Source organism: Lissotriton helveticus, chromosome 7 (genome assembly GCF_964261635.1).
Source record: "Lissotriton helveticus chromosome 7, aLisHel1.1, whole genome shotgun sequence".
Taxonomy (NCBI): domain Eukaryota; kingdom Metazoa; phylum Chordata; class Amphibia; order Caudata; family Salamandridae; genus Lissotriton; species Lissotriton helveticus.
Genome location: NC_136068.1, coordinates 380286671 through 380309813, shown reverse-complemented (window position 1 = coordinate 380309813; position 23143 = coordinate 380286671). Strand labels below are relative to the sequence as shown.

General features: G+C 45.1%; 1 protein-coding gene across 1 annotated transcript in view; it reads right to left on the bottom strand.

Annotated features, from left to right (window-relative positions):
* Positions 1 to 7039: 7039 nt before the first annotated feature.
* Positions 7040 to 23143, bottom strand: part of FAM83C (family with sequence similarity 83 member C) — a 299208-nt gene continuing 283104 nt past the window's right edge. The window contains exons 3-4 of the mRNA XM_078652196.1: positions 15159 to 15283; positions 7040 to 9783 (exon numbers count right to left, since the gene is read on the bottom strand). Of these exons, the coding sequence (XP_078508322.1) occupies positions 7893 to 9783; positions 15159 to 15283 (2016 nt within the window). The 3' untranslated portion in view covers positions 7040 to 7892. The remainder of the gene's footprint in view (positions 9784 to 15158; positions 15284 to 23143) is intronic.

The window sequence follows — 23143 nt, the reverse complement described above, 5'->3', positions numbered from 1 at the left end:
GGGTGCAGGCTCCAGCCCACATGCCTCTTGCCGACGTAAAAAGAAAGGAAACCTTGCGGCCCTAGGCAGCAGCACAGGTGCCTCTTGGCCCACTACCGGCAACACAATGTCCTCCTGTACCATAGGCCCTTCATCAGCACTAGAAGAAGAGTCATCATCCGATGATGATGATTCCATGCGAAGAGAAAACTCACTGCCTGAATCTTCTGCCACTTCCTGGGAGTCCGAATCGGACTCAGACTCTGAACCATGGTCCGAGGAAGACTCAAAAAGCAAACCAAGAACCTGCTGAGCAGTAATCCTGCGACTAGCCATTATCCTTACAAAGCAAGAAGACTGCACACACAAGTGAACAACAACCTACACTGTGCAAAGTAAGAAGTAAACAAGGTAAGGCTTTCACTAAAAGATAAATACAATCCAAAACAATTTCACTCTTACAAAATATAGCTACACTCACCAGCACCTACTCTGTTGAGACACAGCGAAAAGAAATGAAATCCCACTAGAAAGAAAAAAAGAAATGACATTAGAAAACAAAGTGCACATCAAACACTAATCCTGAAAAAAAAAACACAGAGCCACACAAACTGCTAGAGGTACAACCTTTTTCAAAAAGACAAACATCAAGGAGAAGTAGTACAAAATACATTCACTTACCAAGCACAAGCAACTACACAAGCTGCAAACAGACACGCAACCTACAACAATCCAAACAGCAAAAGCCTGGAACAAGACAAAAATAGAGAAGAAAAAAAAATTACTACCACATTTCACAAACAATATAACAATTAAAAAAACAACACACAAATTTGCCCCCCAAATTAAAATTCGGCCAGATGGGCCATCAATTAGGGCTTAGACCAAATGAGATTAGATGAGTTTTAACATCAAGACACTGGATAATTTTTTGAATTTTTGTAAAGTGCCTGACCACTTTGGTGCCAGTCAGTCTTTTGCTACTACCAGTACCCATATCACACAGGGGCAGTAAGGACATTCATACACCTTTTGTACGTGTGACACATACAAAACATTCACACCGCCAGCCGCCCATCACTTTCACACGCCCACATATCTGACATAGCAACTACAGAAAATGATGGACTGCGTAGAGTGTCACTCAACTAGCAGTGTGTGTAGTGACCAACAGAAAGTAACTACTCACACACCGCCAGCAGAGTTCCAGTCCACCCACACCACCATCCAAGCACCAGACCATGCACACCGCCAGCCAAACCCCACTCAGCGCACACCGCCAGCCAAACACCACTCCACACACACCATCCAGCCAAGTACCACTCCCCACACACCGCCAGCCAAACACCACTCCCCACACACCGCCAGCCAAACACCACTCCACACACACCGCCAGCCAAGCAGCACTCCGTGCACAGACAGCAAAGTAGCACTCCAGCACACCACCAGCCAAGCGCCACTCCACACACACCGCCAGCCAAGCAGCACTCCGTGCACAGACAGCAAAGTAGCACTCCACGCACACCACCAGCCAAGCGCCACTCCACACACACCGCCAGCCAAGCAGCACTCCGTGCACAGACAGCAAAGTAGCACTCCACGCACGCCACCAGCCAAGCGCCACTCAACACACACCTCCAGCCAAGCAGCACTCCACGCACACCACCAGCCAAGCGCCACTCAACACACACCTCCAGCCAAGCAGCACTCCGTGCACAGACAGCAAAGTAGCACTCCACGCACACCACCAGCCAAGCGCCACTCCACACACACCGCCAGCCAAGCAGCACTCCGTGCACAGACAGCAAAGTAGCACTCCACGCACACCACCAGCCAAGCGCCACTCCACACACACCGCCAGCCAAGCAGCACTCCACACACACCGCCAGCCAAGCAGCACTCCGTGCAGACAGCAAAGTAGCACTCCACGCACACCACCAGCCAAGCGCCACTCCACACACACCGCCAGCCAAGCAGCACTCCGTGCACAGACAGCAAAGTAGCACTCCACGCACACCACCAGCCAAGCGCCACTCCACACACACCGCCAGCCAAGCAGCACTCCGTGCACAGACAGCAAAGTAGCACTCCACGCACACCACCAGCCAAGCGCCACTCCACACACACCGCCAGCCAAGCAGCACTCCGTGCACAGACAGCAAAGTAGCACTCCACGCACACTAACAGCCAAGCGCCACTCCACACACACCGCCAGCCAAGCACCACTCCGTGCACAGACAGCAAAGTAGCACTCCACGCACACCACCTGCCAGGCGCCACTCCACAAGCACCACCAGCCAAGCACCACTCACCGCCAGCCAAGCACCATCCAGCCAAGCGCCACTCCACACACACCGCCAGCCAAGCAGCACTCCGTGCACAGACAGCAAAGTAGCACTCCACGCACACCACCAGCCAAGCGCCACTCCACACACACCGCCAGCCAAGCAGCACTCCGTGCACAGACAGCAAAGTAGCACTCCACGCACACCACCAGCCAAGCGCCACTCCACACACACCGCCAGCCAAGCAGCACTCCGTGCACAGACAGCAAAGTAGCACTCCACGCACACTAACAGCCAAGCGCCACTCCACACACACCGCCAGCAAAGCACCACTCCGTGCACAGACAGCAAAGTAGCACTCCACGCACACCACCTGCCAAGCGCCACTCCACAAGCACCACCAGCCAAGCACCACTCACCGCCAGCCAAGCACCATCCAGCCAAGCGCCACTCCACACACACCGCCAGCCAAGCGCCACTCCACACACACCGCCAGCCAAGCAGCACTCCGTGCACAGACAGCAAAGTAGCACTCCACGCACACCACCAGCCAAGCGCCACTCCACACACACCGCCAGCCAAGCAGCACTCCGTGCACAGACAGCAAAGTAGCACTCCACGCACACCACCAGCCAAGCGCCACTCCACACACACCGCCAGCCAAGCAGCACTCTGTGCACAGACAGCAAAGTAGCACTCCACGCACAACACCAGCCAAGCGCCACTCCACACACACCACCAGCCAAGCAGCACTCCGTGCACAGACAGCAAAGTAGCACTCCACGCACACCACCAGCCAAGCGCCACTCCACACACACCACCAGCCAAGCAGCACTCCGTGCACAGACAGCAAAGTAGCACTCCACGCACACCACCAGCCAAGCGCCACTCCACACACACCGCCAGCCAAGCACCACTCCGTGCACAGACAGCCAAGTACCACTCTACACACACCACCAGCCAAGCGCCACTCCACACACACCGCCAGCCAAGCACCACTCTGTGCATAGATAGCCAAGTACCCCTCCACGCACACCGCCAGCCAAACACCACTCAGCGCACACCGACAGCCAAGTACCACTCCACACACACCGCCAGCCAAGCACCGCTCCACGCACACCATCCAGCCAAGTACCACTCCCCACACACACCACCAGCAAACATGCCCAAGGGGTCGCTTCCTAAAAACTTTGTGTTAGTGGGCATTTTCCGCCCCCCCTGGGGGCAAAACGGCAAAAAAAACAGGCCGATTTGCCCCCAGGGTGGACAGAAAAACAAAAACACAATCATGTCCACCTGGAAGCGACCCTTACCCAAGGGGTCGCTTCCCAAAACAAACACATTGCCCCAACAAAAATCCCTGGTTCTAGTGGGTAATTTCTGCCCCCCCTGGGGGCAAAACGGCCGAAAAACGGGCCGATTTCCCCCCAGGGGGGGCAGAAAAACGAAAACATACTCAGACCCCACCTGGAAGCGACCCTTGCCCAAGGGGTCGCTTCCTAAAAACTAAAATTACATCCCTGGTGTCTAGTGGGCATTTTCTGTCCCCCCTGGGGGCAAAACGGCAAAAAAAAACGGGCCGATTTGCCCCCAGGGGGGACAGAAAAACGTAAACAAAATAAATGGCCGCCATCTTTGTACAAATCTATATCCCTGGTGCTAGTGGGGAATTTCTGCCCCCCCTGGGGGCAAAACGGCCGAAAAAACGGGCCGATTTCCCCCCAGGGGGGGCAGAAAAACGAAAACATATTGCCAGCCAGCCTGGAAGTGACCCTTGCCCAAGGGGTCACTTCCTAAAAACTAAAAGTATATCCCTGGTGTCTAGTGGGGGCATTTCCGCCGCACAATCGCGACGCTGTGCGCGATCGTGAGGCAGAAATGCCCTGCAAAGAGACATCAGGGGAAAGGAAAATCTCTTTCCTCTCCCCTGATGCCTCTTCGCTGCCCCAAACCCCCGCCGGAGTCCCAAAACCTACCTTCTTCTGAAGCGCGCAGGAAGCAAATGGCTTCCCGAGCGCTGGGAATCCCTGATGATGTCAGCGCGCGCTGTGCGCGCTGACGTCATCAGGGATTACCATGGGGGGGGGCGGGGGCGGCAGCGGAAGCTCTTCCACTGCCGCCCCCAGCAAAACAATGACGATCTGAGAGCCTCGGGGGGAGCGCCAGCGCTTCCCCCGAGGGTGGGGCTGATGACGAGCTGGCCTTGTCATCCGCGCAGGACAGGTAAGCGCGATGACGAGCCCAGCTCGTCATTAGCCCCGAAGGGGTTAAGGATGTGAAGTTTAGATTTTCCCAAGCACCACTTCCCTGCAGCCTAATGTCCCACCCGTGATCGGCAGGATGTCAGAATGAAGGTAACTGAGCTCTCACCCCTACTACCTAAGGCTTCTTTTGTGGCAGCATTTTGGGTAATTGTGTTCTGCAGGCTTCAAACGCACATTAACTCATAATGACGCCCACGATGGGAAGCTTTCTTTGTGTCCAGCAGGGCGCCTACGGCCTCCATGGGGTTTCCTCCACTCTTGTGCAGGGTCGGTGCTTTGGCGTTTCTGCGCATTGGTGCCATTTTGAGTATGCTATATGGTCCCAATCCAAGATGGTGCCCAAAACTTCCAACCATAGTCTTATCCCAGCTAAAGATGGGGGTAAATGGTTCCTGGGGTTACCTTCTACTTCCAGATTAAGGGTGTGTATTTGAGCAGGGCTAGCTCAGGTGGTAGAGTGTTGCAATGCAGTAATTATTATTATTATTTGATTTAATAACGCGCACAAATCACCTCAACTGGGGCATCTTGTCGCGCAGATAGGCTGATGCACTGCACATTGTCATGAGATAGTACACGAGCGATGGCATGGTTTGGATTGGAAGACAGTGATTTAGGACATCAATGTGTTATGGTTGTTTCAAATAAAAAACTATAGATGCTTCTTTGTATTTTGGCTGGTGATCAAAAGTTTCATTAAGTACATCTAGTATTTATTTATTTCTTACATATTCGCTTTTCAGAGTTGTGTTTGAATATGCTTGACAGAGTGGAATGAAGTGTTTAAGGGCAGATCCAGGGGTTGCGCTTGCGCATGCGCAGGAGGCCGCCTCTCTTCGCTCGCATACTGCCGTGGGCTCACGAGTAGCACTAAAGGAACATTCTGGAATGTCTATGGTGTGTGCTTGTCAGCTTGTGTGTGAGGCAGCACGGGGTAAAACAACTATCTTTCAATGAATGGCCTTTGTAAGGGGAACAGGGAGCAGGAAGCCGCCCTTTATGGGGATTACTCAAAGAAATGTGCGTTACGTGTGGGTAGTCAAGACATTACTGTCGCATCCATCTCACTCTTCGAGGATGCAGATAGTAAGTGAAAGATGTCCGCGCGGTCTCCATTGATGATATGAAACCAGCTGAGGGTGCTCTAAGCACAGCCCCTTAATTACCCCCCACTGGGAGGCCAGCTCGGGTCACTGTGCCCATGAAACCAGCCTTACAACAAACACAGTGGGCACATGAGCGTGCCAAGGTGGATCCTGCCACAGGCCAATGTTGCACCCATCACTAGGACACTACCTTTAACCAGGGCTTAGACCACCTAGGTGCCCTGATGGGTGGAGGACCAGAAGGGCTCCTTGAGGCCAGCTACCACCTGCCACTGACACGGAAGGGCCACCTTTGACCCCTGGCGTGTGGCCAAGTGTGAAGCCTTCAGCAGTAGAGCTGGGTAACACCTACTCTCCAGCGGTGGCCTTCTAGATTTGAACAGGTGCCGCACCGAGTCTGGGAGTGCCCGGCACCTGGGTGCACCTATTCAAAGCCTCTACTGAGAGTTGGCACCGGTGTGCCTGGCTAGGGTAGAGGTGCTGCTCCACATACCAATGACCCTAGGTGACAGTACTTCTCAACATGTGGAAACACAAAGAATCAGCACAGACTGCAGTCATTTGTAAGGGGCCCCAAACCAGACCACATACTTTGTGTAATGTTATATTACACTTGAGAGCAGGGCTGGTCCGTGAGCTAAAAGTAGCTCTGGAAAATGTTTTAAGACTAACCCCACATAGCACAGAGTGAGCATGCCAGCTAGCCTGACCCTCTCTCTAGTCAGGGTTCGGAGAAGAAGAATGCAATTGAGATGTTGATTGCTCAAAATGCGATTCTTTTTATATCTTTTTTTGTTTTTTCAAATATGTTCTCTGCGAACTCACAAGTTGTACAGGGCATTTTGAACAGAAATAGCAGCAATACTATGTGTCTCTCGGACATCTTTCAAGTGCTCACTGTCCTTTTTCCCCAGCACCCCCGTCTCCCCCCCAAGGGGCGGCAATCTGAGGGCTAGCCCCAGGTGCCACAAGCTCTAGCTACGCCCCTGAACCGGGGCATTTATCTTGGGGTCGGTATCTACGAAAATGTATCAGGATGTAAAGGAAGGGATTTGTCCTGTGGAGGAAAACCAAAAAAAGTTTGAAAGAGCTAAGCACGTTGGTATTACGTTCTTGTATGCAGACATGTACACCTGTCATATTTCTTTACCACTTAAATGGTTACACATTTGAGCACTCTTGGGTCTCCTACCCAGATGCCTACAAGTACTCCAGTTTTTTTTAGAATATCTTAAAAGTCAAAATTTTACTTGAAGCAAATGTATAAGACTATAGGAGTGCACTTCTGCCTTTTTCTCCGATGTTTTAGTGATTCAGATTTATTGTGTGATCCTGGAATGATAAAAGCGTTCAGAAACAGGTAACAGTGAGAATCAAGTGCTGTGCAAATAGTTGGGCATTAATATTTACAATTGAAGGCTCTTTTATTGATGCATTGTTTCCTTTGGCAGCATTGCCACACATTTCTTTAAACATTGACTGTGAAATCACCGGTAATAGGAACTCATTATCACATAAACTTTCATGAGAACTTCCACAAATTGACAATTGGTGCTAGCAGCAAATTCCACAATATGTGAAACGTTCTGAGCCTGTCCAAATCAGCTAACCCTGCCTCAAACTCTCATTTGATGCTGATTACATTGACAAACTATGGAATTTTGTAATAACAGTCTTAAAAAAACGGAACAACAACTATAACTCATCTACTCTTTCGCAAGCAGCATCTACACTATGAGCATACAGGGGGAGAGGGGAATGATGATAATGTTATGTTTGTTTATTGTTACAGCCTCTACCACATTTCTAAGATGTTTCTACAAAACAATGCATGTGTTCCATGAAAAACCATTGTCCTTATTTTGTGCCTTTTCAAGTTTCATATCTACAGAAGTGACTCTGGGTTCAGTCAATTAACAGCACATTGTTGGTCAATAAGCAAAATTATACGTAAATGAAACATTTTAATTAGTTCCCAACCAAGAGATGATAGTGATACATGTGAATGTTAGAGTTTCATACTTTCTTTTACTTCAAAAATAACTCATCTGAATGCAGTTCGTTGCAATATATTTTGTTCACAGCTGAGACACAAATGGACATTTTGTGATTCTTTGAATTATACATTTACTGTCCTTGCAATACGATTCACACAACTCTTCCTGCCACTGCTGGTCCATATAAAGTCCAGTACGCACAATTTCATGTGCATGTTTCGAGAGTTGTAGAACACTGTCACATGATAGGGCCCCCAGAAATCATGGCCTGAAGCGGCTATATGCTTTGGTGGGTTTTCCTTTGTTGTGATTTGTTATCATGTCCAGTTTACTGTGACCCAGAGTCATTCTTTTGTCACTTCTGCTTAAGTTGTTGCTTTCTTTGAAATCATCTTTCAGACCCACGTGATTTGTACAAGAATCTTTGGCTTCTTCTGCACGACTAACGTCAGTAGAGTCATTAGCTGAACCATCACTTTTCAACACTGTGGGAGTCTTATATTCTGGCTGTAAGCCGGAAATCCCTGCGGTGGTTTGGGGTCGACATTTGGTGATCATGTCCAATCGACTATGTCCTAGGGTCATTGTTTTCTCATCACTATTCAAGGTGGTCTGGTTACCTCCCAAACTAGCCTTGAAACCAGCTGAACTAGTTGGTACATCCCTTTTATTTTCAGTGTAATTTGAATTAGTAGATTGGTTTAGTGAACTATCACTTTTCACATTGGTAGATGCTAGGTTTTCTACTTGTAGTTTATTAGTGAGTTTTGGTCTGAACTTGGTGATCATGTCCAGTTTACTATGTCCTAGGGTCATTGTTTTCTCATCACTATTCAAGGTGGTCTGGTTACCTCCCAAACTAGCCTTGAAACCAGCTGAATTAGTTGGTACATCCCTTTTCTTTTCAGTGTTATTTGAATTAGTTGATTTGTTTTGTGAACTATCACTTTTCACATTGGTAGATGCTAGGTTTTCTACTTGAAGGTTATTTGTGGTTTGTGGTCTAAACTTGGTGATCATGTCCAGTTTACTATGTCCTAGGGTCATCGTTTTCTCATCACTACTCAAGGTGGTCTGGTTACCTCCCAAACTAGCCTTGAAATCAGCTGAATTAGTTGGCACATCCCTTTTATTTTCAGTGTAATTTGAATCAGTAGATTGGTTTAGTGAACTATCACTTTTTACATTGGGAGATGCTAGGTTTTCTACGTGTAGGTTATTTGTGGTTTGTGGTCTAAACTTGGTGATCATGTCCAGTTTACTATGTCCTAGTGTCATTGTTTTTTTATCTTCGTTTATTGTGCTGTTTTTTTCCTTAGATACATCATTTCGACCAATAGGTTGGGTAGGGTTTCCAATGTCAGCCTGAAAGCGGGAAACATTACTTTTTACTGTAGTTGATGGCTTAGGTCCTGCTTGTTGACTTTCGGTCCCTGCATTGATGCGTCTATAGCTCATCATCAGATCCAAGTGACTGTGACCAAGGGTCATCCTTTTTTCATTTCTACTTATGTTATGAGTTTGTTCTTTTGAGATTTCTTCATGCCCTATACGGCCCACGTTAGCATTCTTACTACCGGTTTTATGCTCAGTTTGTGAAGGATTGCTCTCTGTGATAGTCCCAAGAGTAAAGTTTGGGACTGGTTCGAACTGGTTGAGTGCTGGTGTGGACTTTGATAACAAGGATGTCCTTAGTCCAAGGTTGTGCAATCCAAAACTGTGATCTCTATCTGCCAATGTGCTAGGGTTGGATAGCCTTCTGCTCTGGTTAATGAAATTCGCCCTGAAACCACCATTGACTTCTCCTCTTCCATCGTTTTTGAAGTCTGGGAGAGCATGCTTATCTTCATTAATTACCTTGTAGCTTGTGCTTGTCTTATACGGAGATGCCTTCTGGCTTGATACAGTTGAATCTGAATGGCTGCTTGACCCATTCGATGGTGTGAGCTCTGGGGCTAATCGTACAATGGGTTGTGTATTCCAGATTGAAGGACGGGAATATGGACTGATCTTTGAATCTACATTACTGAAATAGTCAACTTTATTTGAAACTGCATACAAGCACCGAAATTCTGTGTCAAAGTCTTCCACAATTTTTCCAATAAAAAGTGTCACCAAATTGCTGTGAACTTGACTTGCAATCCAGCTAAAACTAGAAATAGAAAAGAAAGAAAGTTTCAGCGATTTTAAGAAGGCATACAGTATTATGTGCATTACAAAGGAGTGCATCAATAAACTTATTTTCATCAGAAACGTATTCAGCTGAGACTAGCTTTGCCATTGAGAAGCACAGCCCATGTAAGTAAAGAATCCCCACCTTCCCTTAAGAGCAGCTTGACACGTAAACTACACTTAAAAAACATCTAAATGAATACAACAGATGAATCAAACTTAAATCTCAGGCAAGACAATGTACTTTCTTTACATACTCACAGCAATTACGCTCAAATGAAGTAAACAGGAGGCAAACTATGGTTCAACTAGAAACAGGTATTGGCAAAGCCAAAAGGTCTCACCTAAAAGACCTATTAGCTTTTCCAATGTTTGTTTGCAGTGCAGTAAAGCATCTTGACTGCTATGCAACGTGGGTAAAAAAAAGGCAATGACATGGGCTGTGCATCATTTTGCAGGCGGTCACACATGTTCAACACATGTGTGTGCCTGCATAAGGACACAACCTTTTTTTAAATTTACCGATCTGAGATGGATCAGTAAATAAAAAAAAGCTGCAAAAATAAAAGTACAAAAGCAATCTTGGAAACTGCATTGCAAAACTTTTAAAGATTAAAATAGTTGAGCGTGTTGCTGGAACAAGTTTGGCAGCGGGTAGAAGTGAAGCAACACAGCGGGCATGAGAAAAGCCATATAGTGGGCTGGAGAGATGCAATACGAGGCATAGAACATAACAGAAAGAGAGCAACATGGGCAGGGTGGGGGAGAAGCACTCAGGCGAGAGAGAGCGACATGAGTGTGGGTTTGAGAAGAGAAGCACATGGGCAAGAGAAAGCACAGTGAAGAAGAGAGAAAAAGAACATGAGGGAGACAGCTGGAAAATACATGCACCCTCATGGAGTATTTTAACAAAAGAAAAAAGTAAAAGCAAGCAGAAGAAGCATAGAAGCCAGGCAATCAAAGGGATGGTGGAAAGGCTATGCTCCAGGGGAGTGACACTGATAAGATGGGCAGACTGAAACAAGGACACGCATCCATTAGAAACCAAGGAAATAAGAGTGTCAGTAAAGCCAATGGCATGGCTGCAAGTCCCTAAATTTTCTTGGTAAGCCCATAATATGTCTCTCATAACCAGACAGCCTACTAAAAAGTAGAGGCCTATGCAGCCAATTAGACTTAGACAATGTCAGTACTTAACACATCCTGCATCATGGCAGGTAAGTAATTTCTCCTTCTTTCCCAATTGCAGTGCTTTTTGTAAGGTTTTCATAAATGTTTATTAATTTATGACTGTGATATGTGTTTTTATGAGCTTTCTCACGTGACATCTCATCCCTGGTTAAATGTACTGCCTGCATATATTATCAGTGAGAGCGATATGTTTTCACCAGTATGCGATCTGCACTATGTCCCGCTTCCTTCCATCAACCCGTTCAAGTTCAGAAACTTCTCCCTCAACTGTGGGACACTCTCCTCAACCCTCCACCTCATGCAAGCATAGGGATTTGATCTACCTCAGTCGGAAAAGGAAAAATGTGTGCATTAACTGCACAATAATACTAGTGGAAGCACAAGAACAAGGACCCATTCCTGATCTCACCAGTGGGGCAGCTGTTGTTCCTTCTGTTATAAAGGTTTCAGCTTGAGATGCTATGAGAATAGGTTAAGGCATATGACCTATGAAATGCAAATAGGGTAAGACATATGGCCTATGACATTTCTACAACTAGCAATTATATTTACGTTTAATTTTAATAGCTGAACGTAAGAAGTTTTCTGTAATGTTTTAACTTTCACTTTAGCATATCTAACAAGGAGAAAGGACAAGTTATTGAACTTTCTTGAACTCAGGCTTGAGTGAAGATATGTCAAAACGGTATATAAAACCTTAAAATATGCGGAATATGAAGTAAGTATATTATCTTCTGGTGGTTGCTAGTACCTAGTTTCCATAGGGAGAGCGTTTGTTGTTTTGCCAATAACTTTAGCATCGTTTGACAAATCCTCGCAAAATTTTCTAAACGAATACAACACTCACTTCAGCTGCTGTTTTGAAAGTTTAATTATGGTCCGTCAAGTGAAGGCCAAGAAAAAGAGGGGTTCCCAAAATGCGTGCTGACAGCTCCCACCAAGCAAAAGCAATCATAACTCCGCTTTCAGCAAGCCGGAGGCGTCAAACATCTGCTTGTAAATATGCGTGCAGGGAAACAGATGAAAACATTGCTCCTGCAAGCAGGGAGCTGCTATTTCAAGCAGCTCCCTGCTTGTGGGAGCAATGCTGGCTCCTGCAGGAGTCAGGAGTCGTCTGGGACCGCAGGGGTCTTGAGGCTTCCCCCTCATCCCATAGCACACTGGGTGCCCTGGGGGCACCCAGCAGACATGGCCCGGCCCCGGGCGATGGGGTCCCCAGGGTCGAAATCGGCCCAGTGAGGGGGCCGCACGGCACTCCTCCTTATGAAAAAAAAAAATGTTAATGCTGGCCTGCAGCGAATGAGGTCCCCGGGGTCTGAAATCGGCACGGGGAGGTGAGGTGACCAACTCCCCCATGTGTTTAAAGCAGGGCCCTGGGGCAGCCAACCCCGGCTGCGCACGGCCAAAGGACATGCACGGTGGAGGTTTTATTATTGTAAAGCACTTAAAATTACTTACTTTAAAAAAAACATAGAAATTCATTATAGATAGGAAATATAATTTAAAAAAACATAGAAATTCACTTATAAAATCCTCCCGCCAAACCAAACCGGCTTCATTAAAGGACTTGGTACTACCTCTAATATCCTGGCACTATCTATTTTAATGGAAAAGGCAATCTTAAAGGGCGAATCACTGTTTCTATGTTTTGTTGATTTTAAATCAGCTTTTGACTGTGTCAACCGAGATCTTTTATGGAAAAAGTTGCAAGCACAAGGGATTCCTCAGCCTTTAATATACCTGATCAGTCTCCTGTATACAAAAACTTGGGCCAAAGTTCGTATTGGGAACGGCAGATCATTAACTAAGGAAATACCAACTCTTGGCGGCGTGAAGCAAGGCTGCGTATTGGCACCTTTATTATTTAATCTGTTTTTAACTGATCTAACTGAAACACTGAATAAGATAAATGCCCATCCACCGAAACTTGCAGATAAGCACATATCAAATTTGCTATATGCAGATGATGTTATTCTTTTAAGTAGAACAAAGGTAGGCTTGCAAAGGTTAATTACACGTATACAGGAGTACGCAATAAAAAATAAAATGGTAATAAATGAATCCAAATCTAAAGTTATGGTTGTCTCAAAAAATCTAAGAAGGAAATACAATATGAAATGGTTCTTAGGTAAGGAAAAATTGGAGCAAACAAAAACCCATAGATACCTAGGACTGGTTTTTGATGACAATGGTAGCTTTAAACCCCAGATATTGGACATCACCCGGAAGGCGAACTCCCTAACAGGTGCATTTGGTATGATAAAAAAATCCACCAGTAACTTAACCTACCAGCCGCTACTCAAGGTCATATCTGCAAAATTGCTACCCTCCCTAACCTACGGCAGCGAAGCATTGAACGGAAAGGACGCAATAACAATAAACAAAGAAATCTCGAAAACTTTTCGATCTCTTTTCTGTTTACCAAAAAATGCCTCACAGTCCCAAATTAGACTAGAATTTGGCTTGAATAACCAACTACATGCTCGGATGGGTAACACAATTAAAGTATGGTATAGGGTAAAAAATGACAAGGACAATTTAATCTCGGAGCTTTTATGGAAAGAAGTAGAGGGCAATAATAAACTATCTGTTTGGAAGTATCTCGAGAAGGCTTTGGATGAATTTGGGCTGAAGGAGATTTGGATGACCACTATTCCTCAGGAATCTTTCAAAAAAATTGTAAATAAGACAACTGATATCCTATCTATAATAAGTGACAAAGAGTCCCTGGTTAAAAGGAAACATGCTTGGTCTATAATAAATAGTTATAAAAAAAAGAGTCCGCAACAATATTTAAATACAGCTTGGACCTGGAAATATAAAAATATATTCATGAATGCCCGGTTCGGAATCCTGCCTGGAGAATCTCATGCACTGCCATGGAAAAAGCTTGAAAACAACATATCATGTCGGCTGTGTAATACAGGAGAAGAAAATATCATACATCTATTATGCCTCTGCCCAGAACTAAAAAATGAAAGATTAATACTTTTAAAAAGGCACTTTAACAAAAGATCAATAAGGACATGTAGACAAGCACTAATCCAGTGTCTTTGCTTGGAAGATATATATATTAACTCTGCCCTCTCAAAATTCTTAATAAGTGCATGGAGAAAACTGGAATTTTTAAAACATTAACTATTATACTGTTTATATTTCTGAAATTTTAACATTATGAAATGATTGCTTATTTTTAAAATTACCGCCCTTTTACTGTATTCTAATTGAAATGTTATATTGTGTATTCGTTTTTGGTAAAGATTTTAAATAATCAATCAATAAAACATTTTATCACTTAGAAAACCAAAGGTAACAGGAATGTTATAGTTTGTGGAAACTTGTAATTTTTCCAAACCTATATTACATAATCATTTTGTTACACTCATTTGGCTTAGCAAGCTGTAATTGTAATTCATTTTTATAAAGAGATATTCACAGTAACGATGCTTCTAGACTTCGAATATACCATGTTTAAGAAAATTAGTAGCGTTTTGCCTTATCAGACACAAAAGATACCTAAATTATTTGTTTAAAAAAACATACATATATAATATATATATATATATACACACACACACACACATATATATTCAATTAAAAAACGAAACATTACAGAGACGTTATAATTAGGCTCACATTTTAAACGTACAAAACCCATAGAATCTGTCAAGTAACTATTACTCATGCCCTAAGGTAATTGTAACTCGCACCCTCGCCCACAAACCTAATTACCCCAGGTATTACAACACTCACGACATGTTTGATAACATCATTGATAATTGCACTATAACATTTGCAGTAACTTTACTGATGAGAAAACTGTGCATGGCGGGGACTTGAGTTATAGTTACCTTTGGACATGAGGTAGAGTTACTTGTACAAGACAATAAAGAGAGAGTTGTGATTATGTAAAAGAGAGGGAGAGTGTGCTTTTGTGATTATTAACAGTTGTTGACAGTGCACATATGAACATTTTAGACAAATTTGGTGAGAGTATTTCGCGCCACACCAGCACAGCCTTTTGAAGAACAAATACATGTGTTGGTTTCATTCATACCTTAATTATTATAATGTGCATTTTTTTAAACCTGGTTCTTTAGAAAACGTGTATTGATTGATACTAAACTGTAACCTTAGTTTATACTGAATGTATTATATTCTCACCTGTAAGTGCCAGCGATAACTTGTTCACCATCAACTAATATGAACTTCTCCAAAAACTGTCCAGAAAATTTCTTCCCTGATTTTGTGCAGTACGTACTTCCTGTCAAAGTTCGAACCCTCAAATTCTAAAAGTAGAAAAAAGGAAAGGGCAAGAATTAGTGAGTATCATTCATAGTTCTCCACACTCCATATGTAGAGCAAATACGCCACTCACAGATATCCACTGGCACCAGACGGACGCTTCACATACAATTTATTCATGCATGTCATTGGATTCAATAGTACATAGGCAAAATTTAAAACCACAACCTTAGTCATAGATAGTATGGATAATAGTTGGGAATATCAACAGGTCAGCTCGTGCTACTTTGTTTTTTTGTTTACATCTGTTTTATTCGTTTTTAAATAGGTTTAGAATATACATTACGTATGCAGCATTATCAATGACAAAATGGGAAACATCCTTTACAACGCGGTGTTTACACCGCGTGTCCTTTAAAACGCAGCCATTACAACGCAAGTCATTACTACGACTTGCACTGGATGGCGCTCTTGCTTAAGGAATAGTTTAATTTTCTATTCCAACACCTTCCCTACTGTTACGTGGGCTGGAGTTGGAATAGAAAATTAAATTATTCCACAATCCAGCACCCTTCAACACAAGTCGCTGTAACGACTTGCGTTGTGAAAACTGTGTTGTCAAGTATCGCGATCAAAATGATCGCGTTATACTGACATACATCCGACAGAATTGTTGATGGCAATTTAAATCACTGGAGGGCATATTTTGAAAACTTTTATGCATCATCATTTAATTTGATAATACAGTGCTGATTCAGGTACAATAGTTGTTGGTGAGCATTAATAGATGCTATGTTGGCAATTTAGTTTCACAACAGAGCTAAACAGTTTAACAGTAAGGCAGCAGCCTGCAAAGTGTATGGTGTGTATGGCTACCGATCAAAAATAAATGCTTTAATCATTCGCATTGTCCAAGCAGCTAGTTTCATTATTCTGTCATTGTGTGCAGCATACATGTGCACATGGTTAAGGATAGCCTCCACTGGTGGATGAACCAGCTAAGATTCACTCAGCTAAGAAGAGTGTGCATTGGTATTGTCCCCAGTCACAAGAGACGCAGCACAGTCCTCTTTCCCAGCCGCGCCATCCCCCACTGTGTTAGAGTCATTGCGGTATAAGATAGATGATAAGTCAGTGTTTATGTCCGCCTTTAGCACATACCATTGCAGGGCAATAGGGTGTTTCTGAGACTCTGATTATCTTCCCTGTGTAAGGTTGTGCTCTCTGCCTGCTCCAAACTGGTAGATGAGTGCTGCCAGCCTGCAGCGTGTGAGGGATCAGGGATTTCCATCTGGGAGTTATCAGGCACATGGCCAGGATCAGCCCCAAATCAATAAAGCGGGATGTAACCTTATATTTCTTGCCTCTGCTATCCCTCCCTAATATGCATACCTCCCATATGTGCGTGAGAGTCCTTTCCATGCAATATGACAACCTGTCCATTACAGCCCGCCAATATTATTGAGGGCAGGCCAACAGCATATGGAGCAAGTTAGCATTTATCATCTGACAGCATGGGCAGGCGGCGTCGACTCGCCCAAAATAGTTTTTTATTTTCTCTTTAGGGAGATAGGTCCTGTGTACAACATACAATTGAATCAGGCAAAATCTGGCAGTTTAGGAGATCGTGACGTGGCTTTCCAGCACAGCATCCTACTCCTTATCGGTTTAGGGACGCCTCAAGTCTGTCTCCCACTTACCAAGTAACTGCATAAGAGGGTGCGCTGTATGGGTTCACAACAAACCCACCAGTCATCCGATAAAATGCTTCCCGCTTCCTAGTACATGTAAGTATGGTAGAGTTAAAAGCATGTGCAGTTCATTCGCTATGCCCCCCCAGTTGTGCCTCAGAGTCCCTATGAGTGAAGCATGCAAAAGGAATTGTCCTGGGGAAAGCCCGTCCTCCTCAATCAGAGGGCCATATGGCAAGAGTGTGCCATCTCTGTAAAGGTCACCTGCAGTCTGAACGCCAGCCGCCTCCCAGTCCACAAATTTGGCTCTAGTGGTGAATCTGTTACTCCACAGTGAACCAAGAATCGCCAGCACCATGGCATACAGATTGGTGCAGGGTATGATATATAGTCACCGTCTGTAACAGGGGTAAGCAACCTGTAATAACATAGGTTGTGGCAACAGGGGTTTGGCACATGTATGAAAAACTTGCAATAGATCAGTTAGTTTCCAGGCTGGTCCTGTTGTGGCCATACCCGATAATCGCAATGCAGCAAGCCAGCGTGTCAATCATTGCAACTGTGCAGCTAAATAATAATGTTAAAAATTGGACGCTGAAAGGCCACCACGCTCTGTCGGCTGGTATAATTTAGCTAGAGTCACACGGCAATGTGATTTATTCCAAATGAATTGCCGTATAGTTCCTTCAAATGAACGAAAAAATTAAGCATATACGTAAAATGGCAAGTTTGCAAAATAATACAAAAGGCGGGGGAGTGCCACCATCTTCAATAGTGCCACTTGGCCTGTCACCGATAAAGGGAGCGCCCTCCAGAAAACCATATGGGGTCGCAGGGTTGTGACTGCGCATCCCAAATTACCTTCAAAAAGGTACATCGGGGAATGGTAGATCTGTATCCCCAAATTGCAGAATACATCAGGCTGCCAGGTGAGTGATTTTGTGTCTACTATAATGATAGGGTTGGGTGTATTTGAATAAAACGGAAATGAACATGACTTGCAGCAATTGACTCGTAGGCCAGATATTGAGGCAAATTGCTGGAGGATACCCACAACCTCAGCAGGGACAACTGTGATATCAAGGAATAAATAAGCAAATCATCCTCGTATAAAGAGACAGAGTGCATACCATCACCTAGCTGTATGCCCTAGTCAGTTCCGCAGTACAAAAGCACGCAGGTGAGCCACCAGCGCCACCAAAGCTAGTGAGAAGAGCAGCGGCGATAAAATGCATCCCTGTCTACTGCCTCGTCGTATAGATATAAATGAACCTGTCTTCACCCGGGACAGTGGTAGTGTGTATAATAACTATATTTGAGAAATTGGGCTCCAGATCAGTCACCTCATGCTCCTTTGTATCCCCTCTCCAACTCACACATTTTGCAGGTGCCTAGTCCTATCTAGCCCCTCACATACCTGGGAGTGGGCCTTTGACCAGCTTAGACCCTTCGGACCCAGCCTTGGCGCATCGAGTCCCCACCTCACTCCTGCTTCTCCTCTCACCTTTCCTCCACTCTCTCATCTCTTGGGCCCTCACCCTCACTTTCGCACTCTGTCTTCTTGAGTCCTCTTTCTTGCTCTCTCTGCTTCGCTCTCTCCTGCTCTGTGCCATCTTATGCTACTTTTATGCTGTTTGTTTTCTGTGTTCTGTTTGGCCTCTTTCCACGTCCTCTGCTTTTTTAGCGTTCTTTCTGTGCTTTAATTTTGACTCTCTCCTCTGCTCTTTCGCACACTCCATTCTCACACTTGACTTCACACTCTTTTCGCCACTTTCCTTTTTCTTTTAACTCTCACCTTTTCTCTGCTTCTTTTTGTCTCTGTTTACATCATTTTGCCTCTTTTGTCTCTATCCTCCTCCCCCTTGCCCCAGACCTTTTCCTCTGCCCTGCTGTGCTTTTTTTCCCACCTGATTGCACAGCTCCTTACCTTCTCTCTTGCTTCATCTGCCACTTCCCTCGTCTTCTTCCTGCCCTTCCCTAGAAGCAACCACCTCCCCCTGTGCTCCTCCCACCTCAGGAACTACTTAATGGCGACCGCTGAACACCAAAGGCTAGCCCTTCCTCAACTGTCAGCACCTTGACCATGCCCAGAATCACGAACCCTAGTCTGACCCACCACCCCAGCTAACGACCTCTGCATGCTCAACCTCAGCCACCACTACAGATGCTTCAGCTCCTCACACAACAGTAAGACCTTTTTACTTCACCTGTGACAACACACCTACATGTACCACCCCCACACAGGCCTCTTTGCACACCACCCCCTCACCTCCCCACCTTGCTTGCATGCTCTTCAACACACACTTACTCCATAAACACATCACCAAGATCTTGGACCTCATTGAAACGCACGCGCCAGACATCCTTTTTCTTACTGAAACCTAACTCAACCCAGCTCATCACCCATTATCTCAACAGCCATACTGCCGGGCTACAAGATAGCATGTCAAGACAGATACCGCAAGCCAGGAGGAGGCCCCACTATCTTCCACAAGGACATGATTCACTACACCTCATTTTCAGACAAGAATAGACTGTTCATGGAACACGTATGAAGAGCACCCGGAGGCACACGACTTTCGGCAACCTCATCAAAAACTTTATAGCCCCCACACCATCAGGTCGAATGACTTCGTCCTCCTCTGTGACCTCAACTTCCTCGTCACCCTCATGGACCCCAACTCTGGAGCTCTGCTCTGAAGCCTTGACTACATCATACTCCCCGAGCTGGTCCAGGGCCCAACACAGGACACACCCTGGATCCCATATTAACCTCCAGCGACAAGATCAAATTCAGCACCACCACCCCACTCACCTGGATGATGGACCATTGTTCACTTCCTCATCAACACACCATCAGACACCACTCTGACTATACCCAGCACCACCAGGTGAAGCTGGAAAAAAATAGCTGAAGCAGACTGGACCAACATCCTTAGGACCAACCAACCAATCCCCATCGGCAAAATAGACAGCAACATAACTTTCAACTAATGGATATCAGACTAACCGAAGCCCTAGCACCCCTCAAGCACACTAAACAGGAAAACCAATAAGCAAGCCAGCTGGTCAACAGACGACCTCAGAGAATCCAAACTCTCCTGCAAACAACTGGAAAGAAAATGGAGAACCAGACGGAACCCCAGTGCCAGAAACATATAAAAAGGCTGCGCTCAGACGCTACCACCACGAAGTCAGAGAAACCAGAAAAAAGCCCTGGCATTGAGGATAGCTCCAAGAACTGCAAAGAGGTTTCACCATTGTTAAAGAATTCTCTAACCCCGCAACCAACACATCACACCTTCGCAAGAACGCTGCAACAACCTCTCCAACTTCTTCCATCAGCCCATCCCAGAAGACATCATCGACCAATTATCCACCACCACTACAATGACAATCCCCTACCTGATTGGAAACCACTCACCAGTGAGGACACTGCCATAATCATGAAATCCATCCACTCAGGGGCACCCACAGACCCATGCGCCCACCATCTAAAACTAAGGGGGATCCATGATCAGCTCCGCGCTCACATCAATCATCAACACATCCATCAAATGCTCAACCTTCCCGGTCAACTGGTAGCATGCAGAAGTTAACGCACTCCTGAAGAAACCATCGGCTGACCCAAGCAAACTCAGCAACTACCGACCCAATTTCACTACTATCTTTCCCTACCCTGGATTTTCAACTAACCCTGCGGATCTCCTTCAGATGGACCACTCTTACTCTCACTTGACCTACACACGTGCTCAAGGGCCTCGATACAAGTGCGCTCTACATATCTACACAACATAACATAACATCAAAAGTCCATAGTTACTTTCTGTGCCATGATGCCAAGGTGTTACGCAAACAAATGATGGACAGAACGCTGAATACATCATACATTCACCCCAGTCAAGAGATCTGGGGCAAATCAGTCTTGACCCTGTGCCAAGGTATCAGGTGGTAGAATTATTATTCAACTTCTCCCATCGACTTTAAAGACTAAATACATTCTCCATATAGTCCAGACAGGTAGAATTAGAATGAAAAACAGCAGTTTTCATGAGAAATTACACTTAAATGTATTAATAACTGACCACATATTAGCAGAAATGTCTAAGTCTTCATGCTTCAACCACTTTTTAATTGCCTTCTGTCCAAGATCCAGGCCCCTATCAAAAGTCCATAGTTACTTTCTGTGCCATGATGCCAAGGTGCTACGCAAACAAATGATGGACAGAACGCTGAATACATCATACATTCACCCCAGTCAAGAGATCTGGGGCAAATCAGTCTTGACCCTGTGACAAGGTATCAGGTGGTAGAATTATTATTCAACTTCTCCCATCGACTTTAAAGACTAAATACATTCTCTATATAGTCCAAACAGGTAGAATTAGAATGAAAAACAGCAGTTTTCATTAGAAATTACACTTAAATGTATTAATACCTGACCACATATTAGCAGAAATGTCTAAGTCTTCATGCTTCAACCACTTTTTAATTGCCTTCTGTCCAAGATCCAGGCCCCTATCTAAGGCTAAACGCTTTTTCCATACCCCACGTTTTCTATCAGATGTATCCTCTAGAAGTTCAGTAACTAGCTGATGTTATCAAACTGAAGAATGGATGTATAAAACCTGAATGAACTTGAAAAAAAGGACTTCGTTTTTTCCCTTATGCATCCATCCCATCCCTCGTGACCCCACCTCCCCAAAATGTGGAAAAACCCCCACCGACCACACTAACCACATTTCACCCCCATCTAACCTGGGTGTCATGTAATTACACCAGAGTGATCCTACCCCTGACCCCCCCCCCCCCAGCAATCCTTGAAAATTGTCAATTCTTAATAAAACATGCAAACAGGCGCGCGCTATAAGGGTAATACCCTATTTGTGATCATGTAGCAGCTTGGCGAACGACTAGGCCTTCCAGTGAAGGAAGTAAGGGAAGTCTTGCCCACCTGACCCCCCAATTTATAACTGTGAAATTATATTAAATCAATCATTTCCATCTAAGCCCTGGAGCCCTGTGAGATCTCTTTTAATAATTCCTGGGCTTCATCCAGGTCGGAGAACATACAAAATTTACCCTTAACTGAGACTCTCAGTTTGGACTGTTGGGCAATAGATGCTTGAGCCCCATTAGCCTTAAACAAATGGAGGATCTTCACTAATTCCTTCCTCCTACGTGCCGCCACAGCAGTCATATCAGAAAAAATACGACATTTTACAGTTTCATTCACTAAGAACTGTCTCTGTTGGATTGCTTTTGTCAGTATTCTCTCTTTTACACGATATCCTGCAAAATTTAGCAGTATTTTCCGTGGCTTCATAAAACTGGGAAACGGATGGGCAGTCACACAATGAGCCCTGGTGATGGTGAGATCTCCTTCGAACTCTGGAACAACCCTTTGTTTAATAAACGAGTTGACCCACTGCAGGGTTTGGGAGCCTTCAATGCCTTCTGGAATACCAACTAATCTGAGGTTAGACCTCCGAGAGTGGTTTTCTAGCTACTCCAGTTTGTTCTCCAGAAGATTCTTACTTTAAGCCGCCGCCTTAGCTTCCCCCATTACTATAGTCATCTTGTCCTCTAGAGCTGAAATCCTGGCTTCTGCCTCCTGGAGCTTAATCTTCGATTTTACCTAATCGTTGATGAAGAGAGGCAAGTTCGATTTTCTGAGTTCTTTTCAACTCACGGACTTCCTCCAAAATTAGATTCAACATATCTTTGACACTCATCTGAAATTCGCCCCCCAGCTCCATAATTGGGCTGGAGATAATATGAGGAGAGCCAACAGGGGAAAAAGTGTTTCCTACCATTATTCCTTAGGGAAACATCAAGCCAGTTGGAGGTACAAGATCTTGTGGAGGAACCTGAAGCTGTATTGGTGTCTTGATTTGAGACGTCATCAAGGTGCGGGGAGCGCTGGAAGCGCCGGCAACCTGGTCAGATATTTCTGATATTTCTGGCCGCCCCTGTTGTCTCTCATTTTGAACGATCAGCAAAGTTAAGAAGGTCAGCCCATCCTGAATCTGAATTAGATTTTGTCCCAAGGATGTCTCCATGATTGTAAGAGAATCAGTTTTCGGGTTACATCGCAACTTTTCCTGACAATTAGGGGCCAAGTCTATTACTGGTACTGATACTGGTGGCAGGGCGACTCCGTTGGGTTCTTAGAGAGTTTCAGAGCAGAGCTGGAGCCTAAAGAGGGGGATT